This window comes from Hemibagrus wyckioides, linkage group LG04 (assembly GCF_019097595.1).
Source record: "Hemibagrus wyckioides isolate EC202008001 linkage group LG04, SWU_Hwy_1.0, whole genome shotgun sequence".
NCBI classification, from domain to species: domain Eukaryota; kingdom Metazoa; phylum Chordata; class Actinopteri; order Siluriformes; family Bagridae; genus Hemibagrus; species Hemibagrus wyckioides.
Window position 1 is genome coordinate 21,392,600 of NC_080713.1, and position 26,099 is coordinate 21,418,698.

At 38.9% G+C, this 26,099-nt stretch overlaps 1 protein-coding gene across 9 annotated transcripts in view; it reads right to left on the reverse strand.

The window, feature by feature from the left end:
- Positions 1–26,099, reverse strand: part of tspan9a (tetraspanin 9a) — a 201,020-nt gene that overhangs the window by 70,536 nt on the left and 104,385 nt on the right. For 8 of the 9 annotated variants that reach the window (XM_058387550.1, XM_058387548.1, XM_058387554.1 and 5 more), the window contains one exon: positions 9,336–9,415. In XM_058387550.1, coding sequence (XP_058243533.1) covers positions 9,336–9,398 — 63 coding nt within the window. In that variant the 5' untranslated portion in view covers positions 9,399–9,415. Of the gene's footprint in view, positions 1–9,335; positions 10,163–26,099 lie in introns of those variants that run through there. The other variant, XM_058387547.1, reaches the window with a different exon arrangement.

The following is a 26,099-nucleotide window of genomic DNA, read 5'->3' on the forward strand; positions in this document are numbered from 1 at the left end:
GGCTTTTATAAACTCAAATGAAAAGCATGAGGGTCTCACATGATCACCATTAAATCCACTTGGACCAAAATTACCCTTTGGCCATCAACGTTAGAGATAAGGTTCAGAGGTGCCCCGCTGTTAGTGTGTAATTAAAGACTCTGCTCTCATTAATTCAGTGATAAAAGGCTAACTCAGACAAGACACTCCGTCATATGTGAGTATAATGTCAGAAGATACAACAGAGGCCCTGAAATGTACTCATTGATTTCCTGGGTATCTGTTTTGGGTAATAAAGAAAAGTGCTGAGCAGTGAATGCCAGGGTGCTATTCTGAGAACGCACATTAATTCACTGGGTAAGGTGCAGATTTGCATTGATTTTGTCTGCCAGGAGGAAGCTGAGGGGGCACAATGCATAAAGCCCCTGCCATTCCTGCTGCACATTTAGAAGACGCTCAGAGAAAAAAAAAAAGTTCTTGTATTACTAGTACCAATTGTTGAAAATGACAAATGATATCAATATTTAGATAACACATGCAATAAGTGAATTTTTTTTTGGAGAAATGTCTTTCATTTCTTTTCTCCAAACACTGGTACAGATTAGCAGCCTTCACTAGACAGAAGAATATTTGGAAAGGGATCTTTGCAAAGTATCCCTAAAAGCAGAGGAATTTTCAAGTACCTTTATATTTTTTAGCTCTGCACATGTGAAATGCTGTCTTCAAATCAGGCTACTGAAAGATCCATCAAGTTTTCATTTCCTGCCACAGACAACCAGTTACAGTATCCTAGTGCCATGTCAGTAAAAATGCTCTCAATCTTTACAAGAGCACCTGGACCATTAGGTGCAAAACAGCCTCAAAGAGCCAATGTTTTATAGTCATATTTTAGAATAGCTATGGGGCTTTTTTCTTCTATGCAATCCCTTCTTTCAAATTGTACTTGTAATGCCGCTTGGTGAAGCTCAGGGTCTGAATTTTGAGGATTTCTCTCTGGAATGGCTTGTTTTCTACAGCCATTTCAACAGCTTGTTAAAGGCACTAACAGTGGATTTCTTATCTGCCAAACTGTGCAATTGTGAAACTGAAGCTTTTTCAGTTTTTCAGTGGTCGTTTTTTTTTTTTCCAGTGCATTGATATTGTATGCTTGAGTGTCCTCTCCCTGACACTTTTTTAGCTGATCCAGATTGTTGAAACATTTGATCACGGACCTGATTTTCCATAATTGTACCATTAATGTTTTTTTCTTCTGTTTACTGACCTTCGTACCTCAGCAAATGTCTGTCTCTTCTGTGTTGAAAGTTTTCTGGTTTTCCAAATGATGATAAATGGCAAAAAAAGGGCAAAAGGAATCATTATGAATCAAATTTGCCTACAATTAAAACAGAAACAAAAGAAACCATGATTCTTAATTTTTTTTTAATCAAGATTAAGAAAATTAGTTCTTAAGATTAAGATTAATTTAAAATTTATTTTCTTTAGCCAATAGTTCTTCTAGATGGTTCAATAATTAGAAAAAGTGCTAATGGAAGTTGACCATTTAAGCAGCTTGTGCCATAGGCAGTGTAAAAAATCTCACAGTACACTGGGACATGGTCAGTTAATTTTTTGAGAAATTACACACCAAGAACAAAAAAAAAAGACAAACTGCCCCATATTATGGGCTCAGATGCATCACTGTCTCATACTATGAAGAGATTAAGGCTCCATCCACATGTACAAACTGTCCTCAAACACATGTACATATTCTTCAAATAAATAATATGCTATCAGGTGACATACCCTGATATAAACTATTCATGAGAGAAACAACAGCCAATTAAATTCAGCTACACCACTGAACATTTAATGAAACTGCTTTGTACTACATTACCAAAATTAAGCTGGTGCTTCACTGAGCTTATAGTATAACCTAAATGTGCATCCATGATGTAATTGTGTTAACAGTAGGACACACCACTGGGCATAATGCATCGAGAGTGCTACTGGTCCAGTGAATCCCTCATGTATATACACCATGACATGACACTATAAACACTAAAAATCATGGAAAGTGTTGAGCTATTGCTGGATACACTGCTAGTTTCCGAACAGTTCCAAAATGGCCGACAATATCGTTAAGAATACTCCTGGCTATAACAATTATGAATGCTTTTGATTCAGCCATCTGAATGGATGTACTCTAGGTGCACTGAGGTGATGTAAATGTGCATGAGCCATTTCACTACACAAAGCCTGTGGGAGTGAAACATATCCCAGCAGATCCTAAGAGGTAATGAGGTCTGCTGTAGAGATATAGAGACATGCCAAGCAGACAAAGAGCAAAGAATCAGAAGTGATAGAGGTGCTCATCAAATACTGACCTCTACAGATACACAGAAATGAGATTTACAGCAGGGGAGATATTCAGGAACTTTCTAGAAATGAAGGCAGTTATACAATTCCAGTGAGTATTCAAACAAATGCTTATCCAATTACTTGACTATTTTGCGTGATTTAATTTGAGACATTTTCACAAAGCTGCTTTACAAAATATAGATTTTGACTGTAAAAAAAAATATGACTTCAGGAAGCAACTTTGAGAGAAACCATACTCAGAAGGAACAGGCTCACCTGATGATTTCATTCCACATCTCCAGAGGTCCCCATCACCTGAGTACTAACCTATTTATTATCTAGCTCACCTGAAGTCTTGAAAATCTTGCCTACTTTATCATCCGTGATTTTGAGCTACTTGTCATGTTGATTTGGACATTCTGGTGTTGTGAATATTGAACTGTACATTCCTCCCCCTTTGGATTATTTCTAGACCATTCCTTCTCATTATGTAAATGTTAAACCCATTCTCTTTTGGGTGACACACCACCCAGATTGTTGGATTATAACCAGTAAGTGCTATGATTATGTTTTCGGAGATGTATTCGCACACACATGCTCTAGTGTGTGATTAGTCAAAGTATGTGATCTTTTGGAGAATATTTTTCAGAACAGAATTTGCATTTACTGCCAAGAGAGCAGAGAAAGCCTTAACAGCTTTGTCATTTTTCTCTTTAACATTTCCATTCCCTTCAGATTAACAGTCAAATAACACATTGATCAAAAGTGAACGTGACAGTGCTTATGGTGAGAGTAGCCTAGTGATATTTTGTTATAATGTTAAATCCCCCACAGCTAAGGGCATTAGACAACATTAGAGAACATGTCCTCTTGAGAGGGGAAAAGAGTGCAAGGACAGGAAGCAGAAGTGGTACAGAGACTGCTTGCAGAGAAGCCCTGTAGCAAAAAACAGTGGTGTTGATGCTGAGAAAAGGATTTTCGTCTACCAAGACAGTCATTCGACAGCTACACCTCCTCCTCTTCCACTATAACAGCCTGAGATTGCCACTTACGTTCTGTACTTTCTCCCAAAGCAACCTAAATTCCTACCATTAAAAAACAATGTCAGTAGGAGGGATTAAAACGATGGGGTTCTAATCTTTTGTTGCCTGTGACCTAATAGCAGATAAACCCATGCAATCCCCAAAACAAGCTCTACTGTTTATGAATAAAAACACACAAAGCTTCCACCATCAAAGGAAAGAAAAGAAATTGCTTTAATACAGACTCTGCGCTGCATGCTTTCAGAGCACAGTGCTAAGGTTGTGCTATTCTCTGAATCAGAATGTCAAAAGGAAAAGAATTTGCTTTTGATCTGATAGGGCAATGATAATAGCAGTGAGAGTGATAGGTACGCATTCTGGTGCATTTTAAGCTTGGCAGCAGATTAGATGCGAAGAGAATGAGAAGTCAACTTGGAGTACCAAACACTGCAGAAATATTTAATTCAACAGTCATCACAGCAGCTCAGTGTCTAGATAAACAGAGAGTTCAGGCTGCCACTATTCAAGAACTCATTATTGACCCCATTTCAAATGAACAGTAATTAAACAAATCCAGTTGGTAGAAGAACACTATTTCTGACCGTCTCTATCTTTCTAAGCCACACTGACACAAAGCACATTACTGTCATTTCTGCATTGCTGTAAAGAGCAAGGTCTCAGCTTTCATCATAATTTAAAATAGTATACCAGTATTTTGAGCTATCTCAAGAGATATTTCACCATATTGTGTCATTATGTTACTTTTTTAAGTAGCTTGCATGTTCTCGCTGTACCTCTGGGTTCTCTTGCTTCAAGTCCAAAGACAGTAGGCATCTCTAAATTTTCTATAGTATGTGAGTGTGTGCGATTGTGCCCTGTCATAGACTGGCATCCAGTCCTAAATGTACTATGGCTTGTGCCCCAAATCGCCTGGGATAGGCTGTCCCAGTAGGGAAAGCAGTGCTGAGAATAGATGGAGATGGGAATATCATTATAAAGACTTATTTTATTCATTCAAGTTATTATGTGGTACGTTTACTTGTAGTTCTTCACATCAAACTTTGAGATGATTAGAATACAATAGTAGACGTATACACTGGGTTCCTTTCTTGTCAGCCAAGAACAGGAATCTGAGCATACAGTGGGCTCAGACTCATCAAAACTAGTTAGTTGAAGATTGGAAAACAAATCAATAGGTTTTCCCATTTTTGGTGAACATGTGGCCACTATAGCAACCATGCCACTGTCTTGGTCACCAAGGTCAGATTTTACCCTGTTATATTTCCCTATACAGGTGTTCCTAATAAAGTGGCCAGTGGGTGTCTAGGAGTAGGTACAAATAGGTCACCAATACAGCAAGTGAAACTTGTTATTGACTGAGAGATTACAAGAGAGAGGACGCTGTTCAGAGAATTGTTCAGTAAATTAATGCCTACAGAGGATAATTCTTATCATAAAAGAGAGAGACAACGAGAATACTAGCTTCTAGTTTTATCTCTATGTATCTGTAGCTTCTGATGTCTGGCTCTTTAAAGGAGCAAGAACATCATCTGACATGGAAGAACTTCCAATCTATGTTTATTTATTTATTTTTATTCAATTCATACTGACACAAAGCCTTAGACTTTACTTAATCTGAAACCGAAAAGCTTCATCAGCATAGAACCGAGAGTTCAAATACAGGTTTCTATACAAATGCTTCAACTCAAAATAGCAACATGTCACATTTGTTCAGTCAGCTGACAGGTTAGATGCATCACGCAACAGGAGGAATCAGGGCCCTAAGAGCTAAGCAGAATGAACCGTGGTCTACATCGGCACTAAACGCTTTAATCTGAGCTGAAGCGGTGCAGCTTAGTCTACACTAATCCCCGTAAGAAAGAGGAGCCAGATGGTCGGCAACAACTGCTGCAGAACCACTGAGAAGTGCTGCAAGAATCCTGCAGCTCCTGACGTTGTTTACCTTCTTCCTCGTGTTACACTGGTAAGTCATGGTGAGTGCCAGCACCTGCCCCGTGGTTCTAAAGGACTGCACCCTGCAGAGGATGATGTGTCAGAACTAAACACTCCACTGCGGTAGAATCTTGTGATTCCTGGAGTGCCGCAGCCAGAGAAGGACAGTCCCATGGGTGTCAGGATACAGTAACACACTGCTCTCTTAACGTCCACTAAGCTCGTCCTATACCTACATGGCCTTCACCTGCTTCAAAGTCACTCTCCCAAGAAGCATAAAACTCCTTCAAACTGACTTATCGCAAAGCAGCCATTTAACTTAAGCAAAGTTAGAGGGGAAAAAAAATGAAAAGTCTATGTAAGAAATCATTAAGTGAACATTAGCACCAAGACCAACACTTCTCAGCAGGACTAACAGCCTGGGGACACTGAAAATCTGTCTGAGTATATGATTTCTACACACACACACATGGGTCACCCACATACAGGGAACTCAGTAGGAGGCAACCATATTACAGCTAGTTACCATTTCTGGTGTGTAATTGAAAGGTATAGAGAGAAACTGAGGAATAGCCTCTCTCTCTCTCTCTCTCTCTCTCTCTCTCTCTCTCTCTCTTACCGTTTCTCTCTACAGGGGTGTATAATTCAGTAACTTCTGCACCCGGAACATGCACATTTAGTATCCGGGCTATTTCTTGTTACTCATAGTTACCTATGTAACTAAGTTCAACAACTAGATCAAGAGCAAGTACATATATATATAGGTATGAGTGTTTAAACTTAATGTACTTCACAGTGATGTGACACACCACAATGCACAGACAACTTTTTCTGAATCAAGAACACACAGGTACGAAGAAACAAAGCAAAACAAAGTTTGGTGTAAAACATGTAGTCACCTTGAAGAAAAATAAAGATGCTAGTCAGACTTCTGTAAGATTCCATAATGCAAGGACAGAGCGAAACATCTCATAGCCAAAACTTTCCTTAACATCTTTTTGAAGTTTTCTCAAGGGCACAAATACATGATGTACTACTTTAGAATATTTTTAAGAAGAGGATAATAATTATCAATCTATGTATGCATTAATGCACTTAACTAGCTAACTATGTAGCGCACCATATGGTATTACATTACATTAGCTCACGCTTTTTAGTCTAATAAATTAGGCACTCTGCATACTGCAGACTTGAGCTGCCCGGTGAGCTAGCTAATGAATTTATGATTTGTCCACCGTTGCTCTGTCTTTCGGGTTTTATTTTAAAGTGAGTTAAAACTGTGCTTAATGATGAGACTCCCTTAGGGAGGGTTACTGAGGTATATGGCTCTCAAAGACAGTGGCAGAATAACAATGATATAATCAGTTGGGACTACACACACACACACACATACATACACACACACTTACTTTATTTCAGGCTTGTCAAACTCAATTTCTGTCTGCGCCACACTGGCATTTTTGAGTGCTCTCAATGGGCCCTAAACTGTACAGCTAATTAATTTCTTTAACTTCTCATTAGCGCAGCTTTAACAGCAAAATGGACAGCATTTTAAAGAAAAGAGAGAGAGAGAGAGAGAGAGAGAGATAGAGATAGAGATAGAGAGAGAATAAAATGTATAATCGATAAACTATTTAATTTTATGTATTATTACGTATAAGAAATGGCTTAGGCTAAATGATGCATTTATTAACTAAACAAACAAAGAAAAATACTTAAAGTATGTAAAAGTAATAATCAAGAAAGTTCTGTTTTCTGTTTTGCTACTGGCAAAGTTTATTTTTTTAAGGGATCGATAAAACTTTCTGCAGTTCCATACTGCTGATCTTGTTAAGGCATGATGATGTGTGTCAAGGCCATTTTTAAATCTCTAAATTTAGACTATTTCTGGTCCCAAGTCAGGTTAATAGATATAGCTGTCAGAAAGTCTTTTAACAAGTTTTTTCACTCAAAAATCACACCATTTTTCACCATTCTGGATAACCATACCTCACATTTTTCCTGAAAATGTCATCAGTGAACATCAACTTGTCTTATTTTTCAACAGCTTTAATAGCCACACTGATGTTGCTTTAGCAAGTAAATCTGGCTACTAATTATTTTTAAAGAAAACAAAAACACAGGAGATGGTGGCACAGCAGGATAAGGGTTTTCACTATGCATTTCTGCCATTTTGTAGACACCATTCTCCAGAGCAGCTTACATTTTATCTCATTTTACACAACTGAGCATTAAGAGCCTTGCTCAGGGGTGGACCTGAGATTCCAACTAACAACCGATCAGTAGTCCAACACCTTAACCACTAAGTTCATTTGTCTTTATTTGTCATATATACATTACAGCACAGTGAAATTCTTCCTTTGCGTATCACATCCTTGGAGGTTGGGGTCAGAGCGCAGGGTCAACCATGATGCAGCGCCCTTGGAGCAGGGTGAGTTAAGGAACTTGCTCAAGGACCCAACGGTGGCAGCTTGGCGGTGTTGGGGCTTGAACCCCGATCTTCTGGCCAATGACCCAGAGCCGTTACCACTTGAGGTAGCGCCGCACTCCGTAAGCTACCACTCTACCACTGTAAGCTACCACATTTACTTTCTTTAAAATGGTGTGATGGTTTCTTCATGTACATGTGGGTTTCATCTGGGTTATATGGTTTCCTCCCACCCCCACATGCTACACTGCTCTCGGTTTGAATGAATGTGTGCTCAAGGAATCCTGCTATGAACTGGTGTATCCAGGGTATATTCCTGCCTCATTCTCAGTGTTCTTAGAACAGGCTCGGGATTTACAGTGACCCCGACCAGGATAAAGCACTTGCTGCATCTGAATAACTGAATGGATAAAAAAACACAGACATGTGTACATGTGTACAATATACATGTTTTCTACTGCCACCTTTTTGTGAAATCTACTACTCTAACCACATCTGCAAAGTCTTTCCTCCAAAATCCTAGATTTTCAGTAGAAACTGCAATATAGATTCATTTTTGTTTTTATGTTGAAACATGAAGATATTTACTTCTTTGTTTAAAATCTTAGAAACAGAAATAAAACCTGGTTTATAATGTAGTCTTAAACAGACATTTAAAGAATCGTAATGCACATAATAAGCATATAAAATTTCTATACTTTATTGATAGCAATTAAGGTGTGCACACAGGAAGTCTCCTCACAAAAATCAGACATGCTACCAACCACCCAGCAGGCAATATTCACACACCAAGTATCAGAGAGACTTGGGAGATCTGAGTTATGAGTCTTTCCCCCTTACCACTCACTGCCTTATGGGAATAAAACAGAATCTGACCATGAAATACAGGCTCCCACGGGGGTATGTGTGTGTGTGTTGCTTATGTTTATGCATGACTGCCTTTCCACAAAGGACAGAGCCCACTGTCCTCCTGGCAAACAATCTGCTCTCGTTCTCATACATTCTCATCGAGCCAAAATCAACAGTGATGGTCAATAATGGCTTTTTTTTTTTTTTTTTTAAATCTAAACTAGCAACCAAAATGAACAAATGAAATACCACGCTATTCTCTGCAACATAACAATATCTAAATATGAGCAGTTTGCATATCAGCATAAAAAGAACTTTAAGTAGGTTATGAATAAATTGAGAATATTCATGATTATGAACACCACAGCACAACTGCAGTCTTCTTGTGATTATTCAGGAGACTCCATGCCCAAAGTTATGTATGACTGAAATTTATTTCCCAGAGGCCCTGTGCTCAGTGACAGACAGAAATAGTCGTATGTTCGTAAATGACAGCACATGGCACAGTCAGCCTGATGTAACTGAGAGAAATGCACAGTCAGACCAGCTGAGCACTCACTTCTAGAAATGTGCCTAATAACCCGTCTTACAACACATCTAAGTGAGAGATGAATCAAAGAGCTGAGAAATGTTGATCAGGCTCACAAACGGACACACACACACACGCACACACACACGCGCGGCATCAGTGCCTCAGCACTCAGCACCATAGAGCAAAAGCAAGCAGAGATGAACAGAGGTTAAGTTAAAAAAGAGAGATCACTTACCCAGAAGATGAGGTTGAAGAGGAACATTGTGTATTTCAAGCAGCACAGGAAGCCACTAGCCATGTTGCACTTCTTGAATTCTAAAAGGAACACAAAGGATAGATCCAGGTAAAAGACCACGTATTTGCTGCTTTTGGAAGTGCTCGGTTTGTTGGCGTCCTTGTTGTCAGTGCCACTCTGTTTGCGCCCCGTGGAGCCGTAGAAAGCTCCAGCGGTGAAGCCTCGTCCTCCGAACGGACGACCTGAGCTGGACGCACGGGCAAAGTCCGAATCGCAACTGTCCACAGACGGGCTACGGTGGATAGCAGACTCCTCACTACTTGACTTCTCCATGCTCTGGGGCTGAAGCTTTGCTATCTAGATCATACTCTACCATGTCTCTCAGAGTAACCAGGCAAGAAGCTCCAAAAAGTGTCTCCTGAAAGAGTGTCTCCCAGCAGAGAGTTTCTTACACACACTAATCAGGAACAAAAGTCTAATGGAAAGAGATGCCACAGGAACAGCGTGGGTTTACACTCTCTTGCTCATCACTCGTTATGAAGCCCAGAAGCCAACCTGTGTCCAGCGAGTGTGTGTCAGAGTTGCCACAACTTCCACACCTCCTCCTCGCACTCTTCTTCTCTGAGCTGTGCTGAGCCGGCACAATCTTGCTTTCTGTATCTCAGAGTCTCAGCCCTGTGCTGGTGCACTTTTTTTTTCTCCCCTCCTTCCTTCCCTTCCTTCTCCTCTCCTCTGCACTGAGCGTGTGCTTCTGATTTCAGTGCCGCTGCTGATGTGTGCTGTTATCGGCAGCTGCATTTACTGGGCATTCCCTACTGTCCCCATTCAGCACTGAGCCATCTATCTATCTCCTCCTCCTTCCCCTCCTCTCTCTCTCTCTTTCCTCTCTCTGTCTCTCTCTCGAGCACGCGCTTACTCTCTCTCTCAACTCACAGTCCCTCCTCTCTGTCAGGGAACCAATAGAGCATCAAGTGTTGTCTGTAGCCCATCCCCACAGCTGTCCCTATGCCTTTAATAAGCTTATCATTACTATACTTTTTGCCTATACAAGTGGATACATTGATATTCACTCTGGCTAGCTATCGGCCACTAAGGATACAGCTGGATTAAATAACCATGGATTGGAGAAAGGTGGTTTATTGTAGTCGAAATGAGATCCTAGTTTAATAAATAACTGATGCACACTTCGAAGCTAAAAACCATTATATTCAGACTGCATATAGCATATAACCAGACTCCCCTGACCTTAATGCTTTCCTCTCATTCAATTTATCATAATTGTAATTCTTTGCCCGACTTCTCTCTCTAAGCTATAGGGGCATTTGGCTATGATTAGTGCTGGAATAAAAACGATTGCATGCATGACCGTTTGCTCAATAGTGCTTCGCTGCCCTCGGTTCGTGCTCTCTCAATTCCTTGTAAGGAGCGCCGATAAATTGGCAGCGTCTCTAGCTTAGGAATTATAGCGCCATTTCAAGCATGGAAACAAGATAGTGCCTTACAGATATTCAATGCTTTCCTATCAAGAGCCAGGGGGCATAGTCTGGATTACCTGCCACTCATTCTCTCATTCTTGGAAAGATGATAAAAAAATTGTGTTGGGTCCTGTTTAAATCCGTTTTAATTAAAAAAAAACAACCAAAGCAAGCAAACAACAGAAAATAAGGCATATTTATTCAACATATTGATAAACATGTCTTGTAATTAATGTCCTTCGCATGTGGCACCAAAAGAGAAATGTAATTAACCTCTGAGGTAGCATCATATCATTTTAATTATCTGTGATATTTTCTTTAAAGAAGGTCATTTAATATTCTATAATTTAATATCCTGTAAACACTCACAGATATGACAATCTGGATTCAGATGACAAGTACCTTTACTCCATTTCTGTTCAAACTTCTATAATACATATTACCCCCTCAACGCAGTTGAATTCTTAATTATGATTGGTTAGAAGATGTTCATTAATTTAAATAGCATGACTGAAATTAATTCATTCAGATACTGTAAACAGTACCAAATGTAGTACCAAGAACGTGTCTGTACAATTCAAATAATACAGAAATGAAAACACTTTGAGATGTGTTGTTATAGGAAAATAATCAACTTCAGCATATGTTCTTTGTCAGGTCACATGACACCATTGCAACACTGATTATTTTCCTGTAACTGAACACTCTATCATGTTCTGTTTCTTACAGCTGGGTTTGTTGTGTAATATTACGACAAAATATAATCAAGATTATTTGCCCGTCTTTTTCCCCCTCGGTCTCTGCCTCACATATGTAGCTTGATTAACCCTGATCACAGCCATCATTCTTTACAGTCTGCAATGTGGATGAATGATTAGACATTAAAGGCAGTGAAAAGCTAGGAGAAACATGTCGGGAGTTAAGGGGATTTAATCACCAGGATTTGTACTATATTGTAATTTTAATGAGAATCAGGGCAGAAAACAGTTCATATTTCTTGCAAATGTACCAGTTAAATATTTTAACATTTGTGGTCACAGCTGGAAGAAACCCACACATTATGGCTGACTAAAAGATTTAAAAAGATTAGTAAAAGATTGTTTTAATTAAAAAAATCTGTGCTTACTTAACTTTGTATAAAACTTTCAGTACACTCCAAACTTGTAAATGTATAGACAGCACTAAAAAGGCACTGAAATCAGCAACGATCCTGAGAGTGATCACTACAGCTGTGCTGTGATGGCACTAATATAGAGACGGCGTGAATGCTTCATCGGAGAGTACGGGAGAAGACACATGCAAGCTGAGCTTACAGACAGATGGAGGAGAGTGGAGCTCAACACTTTTATGCTAAACCTCAGTAATACCTTGTTTGCCGGAGGCTTCACTCTAATCCATTTCTTCGTCATTCAATAACAGCAACAATCCTGACAAACCTGTTCGAATTTACTCAAGACAAACAACACAAATCAACGCAATCAATTAATCAGGTGCCTTAACAACACCGTCGAAACACTTCCTTTTTGTCATCTCCCGACCCACGGACTACACAGGACGCAAATGATCCGTTAGACTGTGTCCCTGCTCAAAATCACTTTTCACTGAAACAGTTTGTGCGCCCAACCTATTAGATCTGCAGAATTGGTTTTACATCAGGAATAATAATTTGGCTACTCTGTCTGAAGCGAAACAGTCAATCGTGCCCATTTTAAACCATTCATTATGCAGGCTGTTTTCCCACAGGCATGCCAGGCACTTCATTTATTTAGCCTTAACAGATTTGTAATGTCTGTGCTATTAAGCGCAACAGCAGAGAACCACACTGTGGAGACTGTGAGAAAAAAAAAAAAAATAGAGTCTGACCAGAGATCAGCGCTCCCCTGATGCTGAGATTCAATACGGCCTGCCTCAGTACTACACGTCAGCAAACTGATATTCATTAGGACGCTACAGGGGCTTAACGCTCCTAACACTGCAATGAGCTGATAAGGCTTGTTAAAAAAAAACGTATCCCGTGTTCAATACAATTGTGAATCCACACAGACACAAAAATACAAGGAAATACAAGACAGGAAGGCAGCTTTGAGATTCTAAAGCATTTAGCTGACTCAGATAGAGTTTGAAAAGCAAGATGAAAACTTTTGAAAGGTTTCTTTTCTTTCTTTTTTTGAAAATACAAAAGCAAGCTATATAGATGTGAGTTTAAACTTACATCACAAAAGGCAGATTAAAGAAAAATTTCTTAGTTTATTCTTTACCTATTTTTGCAGTAGCTTTCATATAGATTTAATACTGCAATAGAAGACACCATACAGAGGACACCAGGGTACCAGGCCATTTAAATGGGGTGACAGGCTAAGTTGGGGAAAAATGCTAATCCACAATTGTTGAAAATCACAACTTGGCTACCTGGGTGTGTATTACTTGAGTAGGTTCCATTTCACACACTTACATAGGTGGCATAATATTTGGCTACGTGGTATGCTGAAATACTGAATTACATATCATTAGCTAATAAGAAAAAAAATGAAGAAATCCAAAGTTTTAGCATAAAAAGTTTGCAAAATATTCGCTCAAGCTTTGTTTTGGATTGCTGTAGTCATTGAGAACATAGAGCAGCCTTAAATCCGGTTATTTAGTATTTTTTGTTATATTCCTTCTTATTTTATCTATTACCTGTGCTTGTGGATACTGCTGGAGGCTGTAAATTTCCCTATCTATCTATCTATCTATCTATCTATCTATCTATCTATCTATCTATCTATCTATCTATCTATCTATCTATCTATCTATCTATCTATCTATCTATCTATCTATCCATCCATCCATCCATCCATCCATCCATCCATCCATCCATCCATCCATCCATCTATCCATCTATCTAGTACTCTTAGTCCCTAACCTAGCCATAAATACTACACAGCACTTATGTGATTCGCCTCAGGCATTTGCCAAATGCCAAAAATGTAAAAGTAAATGGGACAAGGAATAGCTTCTGTGATAGCTAGCTAATCTTACTTTTTACTCCTACATCAGTTTTTACTCCTTCAATTTGGAGAATCTGGAATAGCAGAAGAACAACATACATCTGGAAAAACAACCACCTTTGAAGACAACAATGTACAAGTAAAAGAAGATGAATTTTTGTGTTTTGATTGATGTGTGCCATAATTACTGAATTGAAATGCAAATCATTCAACGAGTGTGTCCCTGTGTTAATTTACGGCTATGATGAGACCCAATGCTATTAGGCTCAGCCATAATGGTTTCATAATATTAACTCTGAGTTACAGATACATGGGAGATTTTTTTTTTTTTAACCCTCCCATTCAATATCATGACCAACCATCACTGAATACCACCAGTGACTAGACAACATGGTAAGTGTGGTCTTGAATTGCTTACAATGTAGTTTGAGATCCACATACTGCAGTGCAGTCATAACCATTTTCCTTTAGCAGAATAAATCTGGCAGCTCACACAACATACACAATTGAAATACCCAGTGGCAAGGAGCAGAGATCAGCTAGAGAGAGATAGAATAATGTAGCATGGTGTTAGGCTCTTTTCTGTGCTTAACACCGCTGTTCAGTTGTGATAAAAACATGTAAAAGCTGCACTGCAGCACCATAATGCATCTGCCTCAGCGCTGCATTGTCACCTTGTCCTATAGCTTCTTCCATATGAAGCGCCACCGGACCCTTCCACAAACGGCTGACCCGATGCAGAGTAAAGAATAAATCTATTTAAGCGGAGATGTGGCTGTGTAATAAAAGCAAGTTCAAAGCCTGCCTAAATGGATTGTTCTAATGCGTTACAGGGTGAAATGATTACACTGAAATGTAGAAAGCGATCAATGGTCACTGCACGTGAATTGGAGGCTCAGTTTGCAGACTTTATAAGATGAAATCCCTTTAATCAGCCTGCTTATGCCCTATAGTGACTGACCTAGCAGACTGAGAAAATCAAGTTAGATTAAAATCTAAAATACAATACAGTTATAAAAGTCTGTTTTCCCCCTCAACAAGAAGGTTTGTACTGTATGACTGCAGAAGTCTAGGAGAAGTCATGAGGTCCAGAGATGATTTATGAAAGCTTGGAGAGCTCTGCAGAACTAAATCCACTGAGAGGGAGAATTAGTAGACAAGCAACTGACACACGTTTCTGAAAATGACTGAAATCCCATCTAATGAGTGTTAATTTGCATGAGCAATGGGATATATTGAAAGTGCAATTAGTGAGTGGTTGATTTACAAAGAATAATTCTATGGATGATGCACAAAATAGGGGAGAAAACAATATGTAAATGATGTTTTGAGTATACTTAATGTTCTTGGGTAAGGCTGCAAGGTTGAATAAAAAAAAAAGAGTACTGGAAATACTGAAGTGAGCATAAAGCTCAAACATAATGCAAACCAAAAGCAATAAGACTGAAGCATCATTGTTCGAAATTTGGTATGAACGAATAACAGGGTGTGGAAATGAGTGGGCATTTTGTTAACATGGCATATGTAAATGAAAACACTTTTTAAACTCTGAGCAAAAGTTCTGTGAATAAATAATAAACTAAAGTTATAGAAATAAGTCATTATTCTGAGAGAGATTCTGGTCATTTTTATTCAACATTCTCTTATTAAGAATTGATAGAATTTTGCCTTCATCTGCTGGAAAATGGCTTCTGCAAATTAAATACCTGCACTTTTAATCAATTTGCATCCTGTATTTTGTACATTAGTTTAGAAAATCAGATTCATTCAACGTTCATAGATGATGTTAGTAAACCAGCTTAAAGAAGTGTGATTTTTTCTTTTTCTTTTACACACACACAGACACCATACACACACTTAATTTATCTTTAGTAAATAAGCCCCTATGGTTCATATGAATAAGCATCATGCACAACTGGATATGGCATAACAGAGCATATAATGTGAGGTAATTGAAGAACAGCCTGAACAAGATGAGAGCTGTTTCAGTTAGTAAAGTGGAGACTGTTGTAGTGCACATGTACAGGTGCAAAAACAGGCTGTGAGTATTAGACCACACACACTTCTTACAACCAGCCATATGCTACAAGGCCACACTGAAAAACCGTAGACCAACAGCCAATAACAGCTTGACTCCACCAAGTCTGGCAATTTGCACAAGAGAATGCCAGCTAGGTTATACTCGGAAATTCAGCTCATTTAACTACCTTTCTTCACTAAAAGAAAAGAATAAAAACATTATTTTGAGCCTCTGAATACACTACACATGAATACAGTGAAGTTTCTACAGCAATGTCAGGGTTTTATCAGGACAGATGTAACTCATTAACATCATTAAAGGTTCTGTGGGGTTAAAAAGATGCTTAAGAATGTGTTTAAAATTTTTTAATAAGGTCAGCGTGTTGATTGATAAGGTCAAACATAAAGATGTGGTGAACATTTAATGTTAATCACTGTCTAATTATAGTCACGACAGCACTACATGATGTGGCTAAGCAAGCGCTCGCTGTGCTGAGACTCACTGTGAAGTTTCCTTATTCCTGAGGATTTTTATGAGTCATAAAATTTTTATGAATACTTTGTGTCATGGCAGGTATGCATAGTACTTCTGGTCTTTTTTATTTGAATCCATGTTAGATTTTTATTAATATCCATGAGAACTAGAGAAGATATTCATGAAAACCTAAAACCGTCACTATACATCAGTTCAATTCCATTTATTTGTATAGCGCTTTTGCCAATGTCTCAAAGCGGCTTTACAGAAGTATAGAAGCGTAGAAAAAATGATAAAGTTTAAAGTTAAGTTACTTATTATACCTAACATTTATCCCTAATGATGCCTCCTGGTGGTCCAGTGGCAGGATCCTACGCTCTCATTTGCCATAGCCTAGGTTCGATTCTCGGTCAGGGAGCTAACCCAGCCACTGAAGAGTTAAGTCAGTGCCGGTCCCAAGCCCAGATTAAATGGGAGGGTTGCATCAGGAAGGGCATCCGGTGTAAAACCTGTGCCAAATCAAAGCAATGATCTGCTGTGGTGACCTCGAAAAGAGAGCAGCTGAAAGAACAACAACAACAACAACATTTATCCCTAATGAGCAAGCCTGAAGTGACGGCAGCCAGAAAAAACTCCCTGAGATGATATAAGGTAGAAACCTTTAGAGGAACCAGGCTCAGAAAGGAACCCATCTTCATTTGGACGATAATTAATGCAAATGTAAATAATGTCTTTTCTTCAAAAGTTTATATTCACATGCAGTTGGGCAACCAAGAAGTGTCAAGAAGTGAGCTTGAAAGTCAGTTGTTATGATATTCTAAAATAAATCAGCTTGGAAATACAACAGGATTTTGCTATGTTACTCAAGTGTATTGTCAAATAAAATAAAAAATCTTTATGAAAGCATATATCTTTTGGAATAACCCTTTATAAATGTTCATGCAGATTTTTGCTCCTTGTAGCTTTTCTGCTTTCCTTAAATAAAGTGTTAAGAACTGCTTTTTAAACTGGTTAATGATTGTGAATTATCTGCACAAAGAACCATGCAAGCCAATTATCAAACTCAAGACCCTCAGGAAAATATAACCCGCTCATTTTGATTCTGCTCACAGGCACTTGCAAAAAAATAACACTGAGATGACCCATATTACTGAACTTTTCACATTCAAACAAAAATATACAGATTTCACTCTAGACCTGCAGTGTTTTCCACAGGTGTCACTGTACAGCATGCGAGGGCTCACGTCACATCTCACAAAGCGGAAATGCTGGTTAAAACAGATGTCTATTTTTTATGGACTGCTTTTGAAAACTTGCTTCTAAAAATGATTCAGAAATGCTTCAGTTGTTGGCCTTGACTGTGATTCAGTGATTGACTCGAAATCCCAAAATATATCACCACATGGAGAGACCTACAAAATAAGCTGGAAAAAAAAAGAAATGGAGATGGAGAAAGAATACAAGACAGATGGAAGACTGAGTCATCAAGCAGAATACAAAGATGTGAGCTCTTTCTTACTGTTATATATTTTTGAGATTTGGTAAACATTTACAAAATCACAAATCTACTTATCTATGCAACATCTAATATACTACACCAATCGGCCATAACATAAAACCACAGCCAAGTGAACTGAATAACCCTGATTATCTCTTTACAGAGGCATCTGTCAAGGGGTGGGATATATTAGACAGTAGGTGAACAATCAGCTCTCGAAGTTGATGTGTTGGATGCAGGAAAAATGGGCAAGTGCGACTTTGACAAGGGGCAAATTATAATAGCTAGACAACTAGATCAGAGCATCTCCAAATCAGCAGACCTTGAGGGGTGCTCCCAGTATGCAGTGGTTAGAACTGATTCAAGGTAGGACAACCAGTAAACTGGAGACAGGGTCGTGGACACCAAGTGCTTATGGGGAGCAAAGGTTAGCCCGTTTGGTCCAAACCCACAGAAGAGCTGCTGTATGGTAGCACAAATTGTTGCAACAGTTAACGCTAGCTAGATATAAAAGGTGTCAGAACACACAGTGCAACTTGTGTATCTGACTGCGTAGCCACAGACCGGACAGAGTGCCCACGCTGACCCCTGTCCAGTACCAAAAGCTTCAAAACAGGGCATGCTAGCATCAGAACTGGACCATGGAGCAACGGAAGAAGGTGGCCATGTCTGATGAATCAGACAAGGCCGCCCACAAGATTCTTGGCTGTCCACATGATTCTTTTGCATCATGTAGACAGCTAAGCATGTGTGTCACTTAGATGGGTTTTTATGCAGTGCCTTGCCTGGTCCAGGCTGCTTTGGCAGAACAAGAGAGACCTACACAATATTAGTCAGGTGGTTAAATAATATATTATTATTATTATTATTATTATTATTATTACTGCTGTTTTGTTATATATATATATACATACATTAGAAACTTTAACCGGTATAATAAATGTTATTTGCATAGAATATTGGTGTTAATCAATAAAATAGACAACATCCTAACAAGAACAGCTTTAGTTTATGGCCCTCCATCAGTTCCACATCCTTGCTTTAAGCCATAGATTATTTGTTAATAGACTGCTCATTCTCTAGTTTGGGTGTAAAGTACATTCATACACTGTTTCATCTTTTTTTAAAAAAAAGCCAATTAGGTTTTGTGTGATATAAATGACTTCAGAGTTCAGCACAGCAATCTGTGTAAATTATCTACTCTGAAACCGTGCAAGACAGGGGGTGTAGATAAAACATTATTATCATACATACATCACAATTTTGCTACAGTGCTTTGTATTCAACATGAAGTAATTATTCTCCAAGTGAAATATCTATTGTGTAAGAATGTCAGAATACTTCCATCATGTAAAGGAAGTGCAAAAAGTCATGTTTAGTTTAAAGCAGAGCAGAGTATGTTTCCGTAGTCTCAGAGCTGAGATAGTACAAATGATCTGGCAGACACTCAAGACGTTTATGTCTCCTGTCAAGTCTACAGTGACTGAGCAGCAAACCACATGGAGAGAGAATATATATGTGTGTGTGGGAAAGTGTATCTGAAAGACCCTATGCCTTCATTCAGGTACATCCATCAGACGGGAATAAATGATAGAGGAGTAAAAAAAAATGCAAATAAACCAGCATGCAAACATGCAAACACAAGCCAAGTTGGATATTAGAATTCTGAGCAGTGGCAGTGTTATCTTCAGTCCTGGCAGCTCAAATCACACTGCTCATTGACCATCATCCTCACACATCACACAGTTCTTTTTTCCGTAACAGCTACGCATGAAAATAATAATAATAAAATAAAATAGCACACTGCTTTACTTGCTTTCATTTTATTCAACTCATCCCATTTTTCTATCCTTTATACATCACTGCTCGACCGTTCAGCACATAACTTACACAGACTCAGTATGCAGACTGATTGTGCTTACTATTGCAGGGTTAAAGTTCGCAGGAATTAATGTCAAAATAAATAGTACAGAAAAAAACGTTATGGGGGGGGGTCACCAAATGTTAATGTTCCTCCTGTTCAAGTTACACACATACACATAAGTAAAATAGGAATTCGACACATATTCAGATTCAATCCTGTGACTGATTTTAGACGGTTAATGTGTGTAAGGTGAATAGAAATTATACAGTTCTTCAGCGTGAACAAAGGGACAAAAAAAAGAACATTGCTCCTCTGACATTTCACATAACTTGGCAACAGAAGTTTGCACCCAGTTGCCTCGGTTACACTGTGAATGTGAGAACTGGATCTACTGTATATACATTTTGAGATTAAGCCTGTATCAGGATTGGCAAATGGGATAAGTAAATAAATAAAATAAATCAAAACAAGCATGCGTTTTTTGTTTTTTTTTACACAAAAGCCCTTCCGTGAACTAAAAAGAAAAATGAGTAAAATAGCACAAGATTTGTTCCTGTAATACCGGACAATTATTGAGCAAGCAGAAAATAGTCCACATTCAGACAGTACAGCTACAGTCAAGTGCAAGTACACCATTATCCCCATAGTATAAAATAGACACATCTAGAAAAGATAAAATGCGTTTGGTGGTAAAGGGAAACCAATCACATGGTCATGGATAACCCCGAAGTGAAAAGAAAACAAATACAGCTAGTGATTAGATTCGGTCTGCTTTATAGGAGCATCTCTGACATGACAGCCAGTATCTCATTACAATCTAAATCAACCTTATAGCTGCTTCTCTAGAGTATCCATAAGACAAAGGTATATATTACATTAGAAATATGTGAATTTTCTCTGTTTTATTTCCATTATTAATATCTTAACACATTATCTAACCATTTTGTGTGAAAGAACATTGATTAAACCTATCACGTTAAGTTTTGTTCCGTTTGTTCTAAGTGTAAAATCTCTGCACTCAGTTGTAACTGAGACGAATTGACCTAGGTTTACATAAAGAGAGCTACGTTTAGACAAAAAAAGAGGTATAGGTTTAAGAAAGACAGATGAAAGGGATGTGGTTTATGAGTCCGTAGCCTCATGCTGAGTAGTCAGAGTCACACTGACCTGTGATGTCATTCCACCTTTCTGTGTGAACCTAAAGACTATTTCCAGCATGGAAACTATGTCATTATATCAGTTTTCTCCCTTCGGACGCAGAGCAGGTAACCGAGCCTATAGAGTGCTCTATTCCTGTGGCAATCCATCATAAACATAATCACTCCAGTATTTCATGGAAGAGGGTTCCAGGACAGGAAAGCAGGCCGAGATAAAACTATGCATGAACGTTTCTGCATTCAAAGATTAACAGGAACCGCATTGCTCACTATGGTCAAGCTGCATTAACACTCCCTGATGAAAGCAGCTGGCCCTACAGACGGGGAGGAGGTTGAGAAAAATGAGAGGATGGTTGAAGGTGGGCACAGCATGAGGCTGAACTGCTGACATTGCTCCTGGAGGGCAGAGGAATTAAATCCATACATCAACACCTCCACTAGCATGAGCACAGTGCTGCTTACTACACTGGAATATGCTTGGGATTTCTTTTCCCACTAGTTAAACTTAGTGAAAAAGGAAATCATATGTAATTTTAGTAACAGGTACTGTAAATATGTATTTGACCTCAGAGGAAAGGTACAGAAGTGGACAAATCACTAGACCAGGCACCTGGGACAAGCAGATTTCATGTCCAGGCTATTAAATGTTATTCACAGACAAGCAGCTTTAACAACCAGAGATAGATAATAAACTCTACTCCAAAATGATTTTCCTAAATGCTTCTGAAGCTCACTGCTCGCTATACTACACCAATCAGACACAGTGCAATCTGGCCGACAGTAGAACAGTCCTTACTAGGTGGATTACATTATCTTTATGAATGATCACAGATCTTTTCAGAATGAGAAACAGGCAGATATGTGAAAATAGTGGGAAAAAACTCTGCTGCTCACTACACACAGTCACCCTGGGGTCAGTCATGTCTATTGAAAATAGTGGCAGGAGACGGACACAAATAAGTCTTATATTTGGGATGAGTGGTTTTTAGTGAAAACAATGACTTTTTCTCCAGGGCAGAGAGGATAAGGATTATAGTTACACAGTCATCTCCACCCTTGCAATTCATACATGTTCATTTTCCTTATTTTGTATTATGTCTTAACAAGACTAGTAGCTTTTCGAGATATTAGTAAAATACATTAGCTACCACTTTTTAGTCTGTGCTTCAATGCAACTAAATCATTAGACATGGCAGCACACTGCCAGTTACACTTCCTCAATGGGCTAACTATTAAATTTATAATTTGTCCACCCCTGGAAGATGCATTAGATTTTATATTGCAGCACTTGAATGCAAAACTAAAATGTCCAAATAAGATGCAACAGCTTCAATGTTCTTCTGTTGTCACTTGTAACAAAGACCAAATAACCAAACCCAACCCATCTCTGAACGAGGAGTGCACGATGATCATTTCAATATTTCAACGAGAAGAAAGATTTTAATTCCTCAACTCTAATTCATTTCACAGCCAACACTCAATTCAAGATCACATAAGCCTTTTCAGCCCTTGGTGTTAATCAGTAAGAAATTAACCTCTGTGGAACAACAGTGATCGTGAATGCACCAGCTGGCTTGAAGCTCCATGTGAGTTACTCAGATTCAAGTAGGCAGTAGAGATGCCCAGGCACGGGCCAAAGTCCTGGCGCTTGGCCTAAGCTCCTGCTTGGCTGAATTTTCTGAGGATGGCCCAAGCCACTGGAGCACAGATGGTGTGGAGTCGAGAGGAAAGCGGCAGTGGACCCTGCAAAAACACCCCAGGTACCTTCCATTTGGATTAGTCCATTGTGTATCCCATTGAATGGAGGTCTTTTTTGAGAGAGCAGGCTGGATATAAAGGATGGCCAATGGCCTGAAATTTCACTATTCATCATGTGGTGCCAAAAATGGTGGGGAAATAGGAATGATTTAAAATACTATGAGTAGATGGCGGGAATGGGAAATTATCTTGGGCAAGAAACTTGGTGTATCAACATGTCAGGAGGAGAAATATTCCTATTGTTACTCCAGAACTCACAATCAGACTCATTAATTGGTCTATATGTAAGACATTTTAGTCATAAATCAGTACCTATCAGTCTGGCAGCATGTCAAGGTCATTAAATATTAGTCTTTAGAATAAAGCAATAGAAAATTTACAAAAGCTTTTGCTCTTTGAGTAGTTGCAGGTACCCCTCACCCCCCACACACATGCCATGTGTTCAGTACTCAGACGCACAGTATCATCAGGAACACCTCAGAGAACAGCTTGCACAAAGAAAGGAACGTATGCAAGTGCACTTTGCCACATCATCTATTTTAAATCGCACTCAAAGCCACGACTTTTCACTCGAAATGATTTACATTGAAGATAATAGCATCGTCACCCCATGGGCTTCACACTGCAGGATCTGCCTAGCATGTGTAAAAATCATCACCTGCCTTATGAAAAAAATATGCGCACCTTCCAGACTGGCCTTTACCGCTCTTTGATTGTTCCACTCAAAACTGGAAGTTTGATAGTATGTGGCAGTCCTTCATTAGGAAATCTGGTTCTAGCATCAGTCTCTGCTAACAGGCACAAAAAGCAGACGCCTAACATTTTCTTTTGGGGGGGACTGTGTGAGAAACTAGCCAAAACGAGACAGTTCTGTTAGCTTTAAATGGACTTGAAGGGTGGAGGAAAAAAAAATCTTCTGCAGCTGCAAAAATGACCCATCACATTACCAGTGCAGTGTGTATATATATGTGTGTGTGTCTGTGTGTTTGAGATAGATACTGTTTCCTAGTGATGCTGGAATGAAGACAAGGATACCCACATCCTAACCACTAGAAATAAGACGCCAGCTCCCACCTTGCCTACAAGATTTTTGAATAACCTTCCAACTCATCTGCCCACACTGACCATCAGTTTGTCCTGCCACTCCCTCCTGAGCCACATTAACACATAAATAAAACAGAGTGTATGGTTACAGCTGATGTTACAGTTTGCTGTAAATACGTTCTAAAATGGCTGTCCATTCTGGATGAATGCAGAGCACCATGGTGCAAGAGCTGAGAGCCACATCTATTTGTGGCACCTGTTCCTCCCAAAAATTAAAAACAAGTGTGTGTGGGTGAGTGTAGCAGCAGGCTTGCTGTAAAGTCATGTCAGAGATCCATTCTTGCACTTTTAGGCATCTCTGATGCAGAGGCCCTGGCTCCAGGATGTCTGTTCTAGGTTATTACTGCTGATCCACAGGTGTGTGTATGTGTGTGTGTGTGTGTGCGTGTGTGTCCATGTGTTCAGCTGCCCTCTAGAATCTGAGACCCCTTTAGATCTATGGCTGTCTATTTTTTTCTAATTAATGCCCTAAAAGGAATAACTTACAGAGACATGCATGACAGCACTCATGAAATGACAAATTTAAAGGTGTAAGCCTTTGCTATCACTGCAATAATCCTCTCGTTTTTTATTTTCTTCACCATGCCAAAAGAGGCAGCCAAACGTCACAACTCTGAGCTCCTATTTGATGAAGATTAATAAAGTGGAGATACAATTTCTTGTGGTCTTAGAAGTGAAATGTAAGAAAACAGCAGGCTACTCATAAACCCCCTGTTCTGACAAAACAGAAAAAAAATAAGTGTGTGGAATACGACATACAGCTACCTCACTGATGTCTTGTTGAGGTTGCAAACACAACATGCTCCATTTGAAATGTTGGTATTCACCTAGTCTGTATTAATGTACTGAAGTAGCTAACTAGCCCCCATATTTATCATGTTAGCTAGCATTTTTTTAGCCAACTGAGTCTCCAGCCATCCAAACCATATTGGTGTTAGGTAATAAATGTATTTATGGATGTATAAATGGATTTGTCCATCCCAGTATAATAACAACGGCATTCTGATATATACTGATGAAGATATTTTCATTATCAGTTTTAGATTAATAACCAAATGAATGTAAATATTTGTGAACTATAGATTAAATAAACCATCCAAACCAAAGGTACCTAAATTTCAGAGCAACCTGATACTGGGACTAATAATAGGATGAATCCTAAATGGCTTTCTATTATAACTATGTAGAAACCGGTATATTACTACCTATTTAATGCGTATGCATAAGATGTTATTTGTTATTAGATAGTTATTGACCGTTCAGACTAACCTGTTTGACAATCAGTGTTACTGTATTAAGGGTAACCATTTGCGAGCCCTCTTCTTAAGAAAGCATGATTACAGTTAGCCCCGTACAGGACAGTATACAGTGTGACTGATACCATGGTCAGATCCATTTACACCGATCAGGCATAACATTATGACCACCTGCCTAATATTGTGTTGGTCCCCCTTTTGCTGCCAAAACAGCCCTGACCCTTCAAGTCATGGACTCCACTAGATCCCTGAAGGTGTGTTGTGGTATCTGGCACCAAGATGTTAGCAGCAGATCCTTTAAGTCCAGTTTTAAATCAGTGTTATTCACTTCACCTGTCAGTATCAGTGTATTCTGGTCTAGTAATAATTTCCTCCTGTGCAATAACGTCATGCACAGTATAACCTAAAACATTAATAGAAATGATTAAGGAGATCTAATGAAACAATTAATCAAAAATCAGTATTCTGATTTTGGCTGTAGCTTTCAGCAGCAGTGACTTCATGCACCACATTTCTTTTTATATTGATATTTCAACATATATTTTATATTGTTGCTTGCAGAGCGCAGCCTAAACCAACAGTTTAAGAGAATTAAATCCAATGTTTCCACTGAGGCTTGAACATATTCCTTGTTACGATTGCCGAAGGGTGATTTCTGTTAAACTTTATCATTGACATATTGAGGATTATGTGGTTTGGATGAAACGGCTCTGAGGATTTTAATGCCAGTGCTACCGCCTCATTCCTCTCAAATCTTCTGATCTCTGACCAAACTGATGTTAAAATGCATGAGATATGCTTTTTTCCCCCCTTCTTGTTGTTGTTGAGCAGCATGATAGCAACGGCAATAAGAGAACGTAAACAAATCATTATTTATGCTTGTTGTCATGGTTACATTCGAATTTCATAGGATCCGACACAGTTTTTTATTTAAAAGGTATACACAGAAATAATGCACCGCATTACACTGCCAAAGATTTGTGGAAATCTGACCAAATGGATGCATATGTGGGTCTTCCTTAAAACTGCTGGGGCTCCCAACAATAGAACCCTTGGGCACAAAATGAGGTACACAAAGACATAGCTTGACATGGATGGAATGGAAGAACCAAAAAATGTGTTTGAACATGTGAAGCGATATAAGAGATTAAAGCCTGCGTGCTAGCCAATG